The sequence below is a fragment of the Clavelina lepadiformis genome, chromosome 4, assembly GCF_947623445.1.
Source record: "Clavelina lepadiformis chromosome 4, kaClaLepa1.1, whole genome shotgun sequence".
In the NCBI taxonomy this organism is placed as follows: domain Eukaryota; kingdom Metazoa; phylum Chordata; class Ascidiacea; order Aplousobranchia; family Clavelinidae; genus Clavelina; species Clavelina lepadiformis.
Genome location: NC_135243.1, coordinates 18,817,917 through 18,828,880, shown reverse-complemented (window position 1 = coordinate 18,828,880; position 10,964 = coordinate 18,817,917). Strand labels below are relative to the sequence as shown.

The following is a 10,964-nucleotide window of genomic DNA, read 5'->3' as shown; positions in this document are numbered from 1 at the left end:
TATAAAATTAATGCTTTAAATCATGTGTTGGAATTGTAAACATGAGGATACACCTCTGGCGATGGTAACACGATAGTGATGAAATTGTTACAAAGAATATGGTAGTAATCAGTGCAATGTATTACTCTGCTGTTGTTATACTGGCGTAGTTATACCTTTTCAGTTGATCATATATATCAGACAGTTTTGATCTTGTTCTAGGTATGGTATTATCTAGTTGATGATGTTATTACGCGCGTCCCAATAAAGTATGCTCGCTGTAGAACCCCATGTGACAGCACTCCTCCGTGATTGTGCTTAGCAGAGTTGGAGGAGAGATTGCTGAGGGCTGCAAACGAAAGTTTTGGCGGGGGGGTTTGCACGCCCAATGGAGTTGTACCTGTAAGGACTCAAGGGGAACAGCAACACACTAAGAATTAAGCACTTATATTAACCCTATTCTAACTAGGCTTGGCTTCTCCCGCACACTGTCATAGCAAAACGTGGCGTACAGTTGCATTGTTTGCTGTAGAAACTTGAAATTTGGTGACTTTTCCTAAAAAATGTTCAGCTATCTGTCCATGTTTGTTTGATAAAGTTGGATTTTGTAATTTTTAAGATATTGCGATATTTTCATAATTTTCCTCTGCTTTGCTCTGCTCTTCGCATTGAAGCGTATTACTCATTTACGCACCAATAACTCGACTAACTATTCTCTTTCGTTCTCTTCTCGCGGTCAGCTGGTTTTCCGCACAGCGGGGACGCGGCGTAACAAGAAGAATTTCTAGAAATGTGTCACTTTTAGAAATACTTAATTTACACAAAATTCACTTTCTTTAGTTTTACAATTATGATGTATACAGGAAGCCAGATGATTTTTCTACTAACCTGTCAAAATCCGATCAGTTTACGACGTATAGTTTTCTTGTAATTAACGATTGAAAATGCGTGTGCGGGGTCGGCCACACCTAGTTTTTTTGTAAACTCGCGAGCCTGGTTAGGATAGGGTTAAGGCTATTGACAACTAGAAATAAATAATACGTGAAATATAAATAAAATGCTACTGCAAAAGACTTGCCTACTTCACCCACCCACGCTACCTCGTTTTCAGTTAGAATTTCATTATTTTTATTATTGCTTTCTGTATTGCGTCGTATAGTAGACTAATTTGTTTCAAACTTTGTTTTAGTTTGTACTCGAAAGAGACACAACTTCAGTAAAGTGTTGAAAAGTATTTTTTATTTTGTATAAATACTTATAAAAGCTAATATAGTGCACAAAAATCGATATGAAGAAGGTGTGCATTTTGTACATTCACAGTCATTCGGTTAATCGGTTTCACTTTGATATGTTTCGATCATGTTTCGACCAATGATGATGTTATAAAATAGATGTTTCATGTGATGTCTATTAATACTCCTACCATGCAAGCGTGTACTTTTTATTGTGAAGTAAATCTAGTTTTGAAGTATTCTTGGCTTACTGGGTTAGTTGGATTGGACTAGAGATATGTTAATAAATGTCGTACAGGCTAATCAAAATCATATAATCAACAAGCGCTATACTGAAATTAATTTGATTAGGCCTAGTTAACAATAATATGAATGTTAAAGCAATGGGAAACGGTTTTATAAACAAAATAAGTAATTTAGCCAAGAAGAGTTTGGTGACACAAGGAAATTAAGGTACTTTACCTTACACTACATAGGCTAACAGGAGTTACAGGACTAAGGCTTAGCTAGGCTATATGCTGCCACTAATTTTTAATTCAATTCAACGCTAATTACTCAGCACATTTCATTTTCTTCAATTAATAAATGGTGGATATGGACGTGGTACACAACCACTATAGGTAGGAATTTCAGTACAAATGTAAGCAGAATTGTTTTCATTTTATTGACATTCGTTTTATACATTATTAATTTGAATTTCATACATACATTGAATTACTTGTACGTTATTGAAAACATTATTATCACGATGAATACACTGTAAAAAATAAATTCTAACAGTTAGTCAACAAGAGGATAATAATTAGTCTAAAAACAGTGCTAAATTGTCCCGTTTTCATTAGTTTGTTTTGTTGACTAATTATTGGCTGCAATTCAAGGCTAGCTATTAGTCATTTCCAATGATTATTAGTAGTATTTGTTGACTAATTTTTAAATTCAATTCAACGCTAATTACAAGGCACATTTCATTTTATTCAATTAATAAATGGTGGATATGGACGTGGTACACAACCACTATAGGTGGGAATTTCAGTACAAATGTAATCAGAATTGTTTTCATTTTATTGACATTCGTTTTATACATTATCAATTTGAATACATACATACATTGAATAACTTGTACATTGTTGAAAACTTTATTATCATGATGAATACATACATAGTTAAATACATTATCACTGAAACAGCGGCTTATACTTTCTATTGCAAGGAGTTTTTCCCACACCAAGAATACTACTGCAGCAGTTTATTTTTGCCTTCTGTAACAAAATCATACTTATAGTTTAACATGTCATACCTTTTAAGATGAAAGTTTTTGAATTGACATTATGCGTTTAAATTCATTTCCACCAATATCAATGTGTAGGCTAGGGCTTGATTTTGCGTTTTGAAATGAAAATTGATAAAGAAATGACAGAATAAGTAGTTGGTTTCATTATAAAAACGTCGGAAAATTGGCCCATTTAAAGCGATTTTTCATGGTTCTTACTAACATGTAGAACTTAAATGTTACAGCGTAGTAACCTAAACCCCATAGTCAGTAAGTGGAAAGTGTGGCAGCTGCACACAGAAGATTCATCATCAACTTGTACACCAAACTTTTCTGTTTTTGTGCCAAATTATAATAAACAAAGAAAAACTGAAGTTTCAGTGTACACCATCATGCTAAAGTTTGCGTTTTTGCATGCATGAGTTCTTTTTGAAAATTTATGTACTTCCCAGTTGGGCTTAAACCTAACCTAAATCTTCCTTCTAATCTAAAGTTGACTTCTGTTACACGCTGAATGGCTTTAATCGACTTTTTGCATAACAATTTTTACTAACCTAACTGCTTATCTTTAAGTAGGCATATTGCCTATGGGTTGCATGACTTGCTTCTGTGCAAAATGGCGCCGGGGATTTGGAAAATGTGTATAAGTCAAATTCAAATCTTTTAGGGATCAATGCTTATTGGCCTATTCTATAATGTGCAACCCAAGGCCGGCCGGTTGACCTTGTTTGGGTTAGGCAGGAGACATGATTTACGTCCAGACTGCAGAGTATATGGCAGGAGCGCACCCGAGACTTTTTTACCGAAACGGTATTGCACACCGGGAGAAAAGCGATCTCTCTAAAGAGAATGTACTATTTTTTTCATCATTTTCTATTGTAGAAGGCCACACCTTGCCTACTGCAAATGCCAGACAGGTTTTGGCCATTTGTTGGAATGCACACCGGATGCTTCCTTGTACACCAGTATTTTGCTTCTGCACCCACCAAATTCTCAGCGAAAACTGCCATACTCTGCAGTCCAGATTTACATCATGCCTGTATGGAAAGTTTGTATGATACACCTGAGAAACTAAAGACGCCTAACTACCTAAATATGTGATAATGGTCACAAGAAATTATCATATGGTGCTGCTCTTTTTAGCAAACTAGTGTTTTCTTTTCGGCACATTTTCAAAAGTAATCGCATTTGTTCATTGGAATGCAAAAATTTTTTTTAAACTGTAATTAGTTACTATCATTTTTACAAAAGTTGTTTCATTTCATAATTTTAATCTCAAAACAATCAAAAAATGTTGGGTTTTTTTCTTGATTCCGTGCTATATGTATCGTTCACAGTGTTTTCTTATCCAAGAAAAAGGCAGGAGCGGACCACACAAAAAAGGTTTGAGTTGCTGCCTAGATCTCGTAGTTAGCACCCCGTACAAGTACTATACAAATGGTTGAGTTGAAAAAAAACCTTTTTTATATATGTATTTATTTTTGGAAGCTTAGTAAAATGCATCATTTATATGGTAAAGCGTTCTTACCATCCTTGAGAGTTCAAAAGAGAAAATAATTATGCTCAAGTGGTTTTGCACCTATAGGCTGGCAAGCTTGATGAAACTTTTTTCCACAATTTAGAAGTAGAGATTTGCTCTTTCACATTCCAATGGGTGATAAAAAAGCTCTACCCATTTATATACACATTACAGGTTGAGTTAAACTGTCACATAGTTGAAAGTAAAATAAAAGCCTTTTCTAGTTTAGGTTTCGGGTCGTATATAAGTTTATGTGGAATGTGAAACACCATGTTTTAGTTTAGATAAAGTGTTGGCCATTTCAGAATTATATTCATTTCATTAGAAGGCAAAGATGAACTTTTTTGGATACGGAGCGATAGAGTCTGTGGAAATACTGCTAGATGGATCAGACAAAAGGTATGGCATTTTTTGTTTGAAGTATTATTGCAATTTTAACATCTGGTACATTTTCTCGTAGCTACTAGCTTGTTAAGAAGAAAAGTTAATATTTTTATAAAAGTACTAGTGCTTACTCAGTTTACAGTGGTCTATGTTCTTTGTGACATACAGCATTGTTATAAAATTAGTATATTAGTATATCGGTATATTTAATACTTATGCTCTCACGAATTTCTATTAGTGTTTTTATGTTAACAAGTGTAAGTTAGTGTTATTATCATTAATATAGCCTATTATTTTATAATTATATTATTTTATTATTAAACAAAGCTTAACATACATGCCAACATAATAATATAAGTCAGTTTGATTAGTCATTTAATTTAGCTTAATATTAACTTTTCTTGAATTAGATAGATTTTTCAAGGTCTACCATCATATGTTTTCTGCCAAGATCAAGGAATGTTGAAATATTTTCCTACTTTACAGAAGCTCATATTTGTTTTCTTATTATGTTTTTGATGTGTTGTTTTGCTAAGCTTAAGATTGCAGGAATGAGTCGGTAAACTTCACAATATTGATATTTATAATTTAGGTGTTATATCATGTGTATATATGGTGTATCTGTGTATGTATATTTGCAGTACCAGTACCATTGATATAGAAAGAGACATATATTAATACAAATTGTGTATAACTGACAAAAGGGAATAACATTAGGATCAGCAAAGAATGACAACCTTTGTGTCCCACTTTTTTAGAAAAAAGGTTCGTCATAAAGTGTCAGACAGCAAGAGCTCTGAAATGTGTATTTATTACGATGGAGAGACAGTTTCTGGAGCAGTGAGCGTCAACCTTAAATCTGGTGCAAAACTGGACCACAAAGGAATCAAAGTGGAACTGATAGGACAAATAGGTGAACATAAAATAACAGTGTATTTTGTTTGTTGTGAAATTTTTACAACTTCCACAACTTATTACAAGATCTTACTGAGAAACATGAGAGATCTTTGGCATTGACAACAACTAATTTCACTGAAGTATAACTTCGTAGTTATATCTGCAATAGTTTTCTAAAATGTTTTAAACATATTTCCCTTAATCCAAACCATGCAATAACTAATAATAGTTTCAACTACGCAGTTGTGGCTAATTTGTGATTTTAGTTTAAAACTAAGATAAATTGCAGCTGAAATTGGTGATTTTTTTGACACTTTGTTCGTAATCCTGCTTCCAGCTTTCCTCTTTGTTATACGTTTGTTATAGAAATCTTATATGATCGAACAAATGTGCATGATTTCACCACCTTAACTAAACAACTTGCCAGTCCTGGGTCCTTGATGCAGAGCAAAGTTTTCTCCTTTGAATTTCCTCATGTTGAAAAGCCGTACGAGTCCTACTTCGGCAGTAATGTACGACTGAGGTTGGTTGTTGCTCATTAATATTTTAGAAATTGTTAAGCTTTATAAAAAGCCGTACCAGTCTTTATAAAAAAATGTCCTGAGTAAGGTTAGTATAATTTAAATTTTGCTTTAACATATCTTATACATATGTTAAAATAAATGTATAATACAAAATTTAATTACTCAGACTTTTAAAGAATTGATTTCACATCAAAAGTGGGTGAAATGCATGCGAGGAGTTTTCTGTCACATTGAATGTGGAATATGATTCGAGTGCATTTGTGTATCTCTGTTAAAATCTTTCATTAGTACGCACTTCTTCATACACAGCATTTTGGTTCGCAGATACTTTCTTAAAGTAACAGTTGGAAGAAGACTAACTGACTTAACTGAGGAACTTGAGTTCGTTGTACATACGCTCAGCACATATCCTGAGAACCACAGCAGCATTAAGATGGAAGTTGGCATTGAGGATTGTCTCCATATAGAATTTGAATACAACAAGCAAAAGTAGGCCATTAATTTGATAACAGTAACAGTTAACACTTTGCTTTTAACTAGTGCAGTGTTTCTCAACCCCGAGTCCGCGGACTCATTGGAGTCCGCGTAAGGTTTTTGTGAGTCCGCAAGCCCATTAATTACCGTATATAATTAGGCATAGGTCATAATTTTCGCGACGGCTTTTCGCCTCAAAAAGTAGGGGTCGCAAGAGATACCTTGGTGTGTTGGATAATTTAGAATAGTCTGACAAAGAGCCTTGTTTATTTCTCTTGTTACGCTGGTGGCAATCCAAATCCTTAATTCTTTTGTTCCCTTCTCCTTCCAACTCCTGTCGCGCGAATGACCTTCTTTTTTCTCTTTTTTAAAAGGAGTCAGCCCCTTTTTTGTTTCTTTCCCGATATCGGAAATGATGCACAGCTCATGGTGTTTGTGCGATATGTTGACACAAATGGCTATGAGGAGCAGTTTTTGCTTTACCGTGCACTTGCCAAAAATACCACTGGAGAACAAATATTTAAGAAAGTGAATTCGTTCTTTAAAGAACATAAGCTTGAGTGGTCTGACTGTGTGTCTGTTTGCGCTGATGGCGCTCCGTCTATTATGGGAAGTAAAAAGGGTTTTAAAAAAGTTGACAGATGTGGAGAGACAAGTTCAAAATTGTTTTTCTGACTCAGTTTTGGGCGAATGTTCTGTCGAAGGAACCTAATCTTTCTGACCTCTGCAAACAAACAATAATAGCTCTTTTGCCTGTTCCGACTACATACTTGTGTGAAGCTGGATTTTCAACATTGGCTATGGTTAAAACCAAGTACCGGAACCAACTTCAACCGGAAGATGATATCAGATGTGCATTGACGACCATAATTCTTGATTTCGACAAACTTGTGAAACAAGTTTAACTTCAAGAACAAGATTTATAGTGCATATGTGCCCAATATACAAATGACTTCTGCTTTTTTTATCTTACTGTTTAGTGTTGAACTAACTTATTTTTGTTCCTATTACCTGAGTCCGCGAATACTTATGCTAATGGGAAAATAGTCCGTGGGCTAAAAAGGTTGAGAAACACTGAACTAGTGCAATGGAAGCTGATTAACTAGAATTGAAAGGGGTAGATTAATTTTATATGGTGCTAAGCACCGGGCACGAATTAAATCACTTTAAACTATTCAAACTTTTGAGTAATTTGAAGTTAGTGAGATTAATTAAATAGTTTTTGGGATCAGTGATATTGCTTTTTGTTATTCCGAAGTTTTGTATTAAGCGAAATCAAGCTTCTACTGTAGTTTATTCTTCTGGTACTTTGCTTCTAACATAATTGCTGTAAATGCACAAAGCTTTTGTAATGTTTTCAAAAACATTGTCACTTTTTCTACGGAAACAAATTGTGCGTTTGAAGGTTTTTTTTGCAGTTTCTTGTTTACCATAACTTTTGTGTTATAACACAGCAAGTTAAACCTAACCTTAATTTAACTTCAATTGAACCCTATTTGGTCATTCTCTTTGCAAAACTGCTAAAATGTTTTTAAGTTTTAAAATGTACAGTTTTATTCAAATTGTGTGTTCTCACGTTTTTCTAATTTAATTAGCTCAGCACTTTGTTAAGTTATGACTGAATAAGCTGCTTCCCAATCACATAACACGTCTATTCTGTAGGTATCATTTAAAAGATGCAATCATAGGCAAGATTTATTTCCTCCTGGTCCGAGTGAAAATCAAACACATGGAGGTACACATCATTAAACGAGAGTCAACTGGAAATGGACCAAATATGTATCATGAAGATGACACAATTGCCAAGTTTGAGATCATGGATGGTGCCCCAGTTAAAGGTTGGATTTAGATATATATAAAGGAACGAAACCTGTTGGGTATTTCCATATCCATTTCCCAATACAGCATAGATAGTTAATTGTTATAAATTTTTAATAAGACCTTTGTCCTTTAATAAGTCATTTAGTCTGGACGTTAATCTGCTGTTTTAACTCTATTCATAAATTTACAAAACCTGTTAGTATACGGCAGGGGTGTCCAACCTTTTTGGCCAAAAGGCCACATGCGATTTACGAATGATTGCGCGGTCCACTTGAGTGTTTACTGCTAATTTCTAATTAAAACCAACACACCAAAATTCTAATCGCAGAAATACGTATTATCCTCTTTTACAATTATAAAAACAATAAACATACCAAATTATAGTAATTTCAAAAAAGTTTTTACTACACGTCGACATTTCAATGTGAAGTTTGGCACTGTTTTTCTCTAACAAGTTTGGCAATATTCGGTGAGATGGACGATGTAGCAATGCGAAGCGAGTTTTCTATATGGCTGTCAGAAATTAGTAAACAAACAATAAATGCCAATTTCTCGGAATGTAAGTTCGCCATAAATTAGGTAGGCCATTTGGTTGATAATATAAGTCATTTCGACAAATACCGCGCGGACCACGGGTTGGACACCCCTGGTATACGGTTTCCAATTTCGTTTTCGTCAGCAATGAGCAGTATTCACTGCATCGCAAGTGGCATTAAAAAATCGACCAGGTTAAACTTTTTGTAATTAATTGTCTTTCTTGTTTATTATTCAACGCAGGCGAATCGATTCCAATTCGTCTGTTTCTTGCTGGTTATGAGCTGACGCCATCGATGAGAGATGTCAACAAGAAGTTTTCCGTTCGATATTTTTTAAACCTTGTGCTCATCGACGAAGAAGACAGGAGATATTTTAAGCAACAAGTTTGTTAACAAGTTTATCTACTTTTAAAAATGAACAAGCTTGTTTTCGCACAGGTAATTATATCGATTTCTTTTATGTTTACAGGAAATTATATTGTGGCGAAAGGGTGACGTACCAAGACGTTCTGCTGCGAAAGGAATAGAAGAATCCACTCAGAGGTTCGGGGCATAGATATCCAGGCTATCAGTGCTATTTCACTCCCGTCGTATGTCATATGGGGATTTATCAAATATTTCGGCGGTCATTCGGCGACTAGATCACCGCCGATCACTAGTTTGTATCCGATTAATCCTTCGTTCTGATACCAACCATGATCACTCTTAAACTCAAATCACAATCATTGCCATTAGCCATATTAAAGCAACTCTTTAATAAGCGTTTTAAATGGCTCAATGTCCCATCACAAAACTCACTTTATTCTAAGTTATTCTTGTTCACTATTTGTGTTATTCAAGTCTTTATTGCAATAATTTAAGTTCAAGTTTGCTGGGCCGAGTCTTTCTATTCATTGTCGTATCATGAGTAATTCCAACTTTGTGTTAAACCAACTTCGTCGTTTTCATTTGGCACAAGATGGCAGCAAAGTTTTATGTTGATGATTTCTTTCGTTTTCTATAGGTATGCTATGCCTGATAGCGCACTAAATGCTGTTAGGACTGTACTTCAAGTTTTAAAATAAGTAGCAATCTTTCCTGAATAGTGTATATTTTAAATTTTTGTGATAACACCAGTGATTACTGACTCTAAAATACCAATTATTTTCTCGTCCGAAATAACTTGACATGTTTTGGTTGCATGTTGCCAAAAGTGAAATGAAGGTGAAGCGCTCCCTGGGATAAATACTTTATTTTCATTCCTTTCTGTCGTATTTATGTGCTTCGACACATCGAAACGTGTTCTCGACACTTTCAACTGTCAAGTATCTTATGACACCAACTCATTACGCTATCACTATACCTGCGCCATATCTGTTGCGTTTCGCTTTTGTTTTGAAACTGAGTTTTGGCAGAAAAAAACACTTCACGTTTTTTACTTTGCTGCCAGTAACTTTCGCGCTAGGTAGAATGACATACGTCTGTGAACGTATAGTTGTGCATGAATATAAAAAGTAAAGTTACTATACTGTTTCGTTTGAAAGACGATTAGTGTTGTTGATTATCCAATACATGATTATTGTTCTTTTGTGTACATCACAACTAACGCTGATCCGTTTTTTCCCGTGACTATGGTAGTAGTTAGGGCCGATTCTAAAGATTTGGAAGAGATAGGTTAATGAGGCTACCTTTGCAGAAATAAAAACTAGTGAATGATTGTACGGTTAGTCCATTACCCAGCTTCTGACAGGCAATAGCTTATAAGTTATAACCTATCAGTCTAGGAGCTCCATGCTCGTATGTCTTGAACAGTTCATCCCTTTTCTTTTCAATCATGCTCTGCCCGCACAGCTTTTTGAAATTATGAGCTCACTACTTTTTAGTAGACCTACAATTGCGTTTCCTCGTCCACTTTTCAGGCGTAGTTCTATACTCCTGAACTTGCCGAAAGAAGTTGATATGACGCCATGATTTGTATGCTAGAGCCCTGGCGTAACAAGATAGATTGCCTTGATGGTTTAATAAGGCGTAGGCCGGCTGTCAGATGCGAAGCTGATGTTTGCGTTCGGAAAAGTGCAGTGCTCAGAAAGCATAGACCGATAGGTTTTGGAAACGAAAAATCAGCACAATCAGAATTGTAGCTGTGCATTTCGACAGCAATAAGCATACCCAATCTTTCAGGTACTGAATATACCTCAGCAACATTGGTTTTGTAGTTTGAGAAATAAGAATGTTTTGTTCACCTGACTGATATACATTTGGATTTTTTACAATTTTTGAGAAGTATTTTAGGTGGGAGTAAGCAAACGAGTTACCGCAAAATTTAATGCCGATCATTGTCCGAAAAGT

The 10,964-nt window shown here is 35.0% G+C and overlaps 1 protein-coding gene across 1 annotated transcript; it reads left to right on the top strand.

Annotated features, from left to right (window-relative positions):
* The first annotated feature begins 4,187 nt into the window (after positions 1-4,187).
* Positions 4,188-10,217, top strand: LOC143452209 (vacuolar protein sorting-associated protein 26B-like). The gene is made up of 7 exons (XM_076953080.1): positions 4,188-4,399; positions 5,143-5,297; positions 5,648-5,804; positions 6,130-6,294; positions 7,942-8,117; positions 8,878-9,020; positions 9,106-10,217. Exons 1-7 carry the CDS (start codon positions 4,335-4,337, stop codon positions 9,190-9,192), a joined length of 948 nt encoding a protein of 315 aa, XP_076809195.1. The 5' UTR covers positions 4,188-4,334; the 3' UTR covers positions 9,193-10,217.
* Positions 10,218-10,964: the final 747 nt, after the last annotated feature.

What these genes read in the sequence shown, in the direction of transcription:
- LOC143452209 (XM_076953080.1), top strand. Translation starts at nt 4,335, where the DNA reads ATGAACTTTTTTGGATACGGAGCGATAGAGTCTGTGGAAATACTGCTA. An exon ending in CTAGATGGATCAGACAAAAG is followed by an intron (nt 4,400 to 5,142) that starts GTATGGCATTTT and finishes CCACTTTTTTAG; the next exon opens with AAAAAAGGTTCGTCATAAAG. An exon ending in GGAACTGATAGGACAAATAG is followed by an intron (nt 5,298 to 5,647) that starts GTGAACATAAAA and finishes CGTTTGTTATAG; the next exon opens with AAATCTTATATGATCGAACA.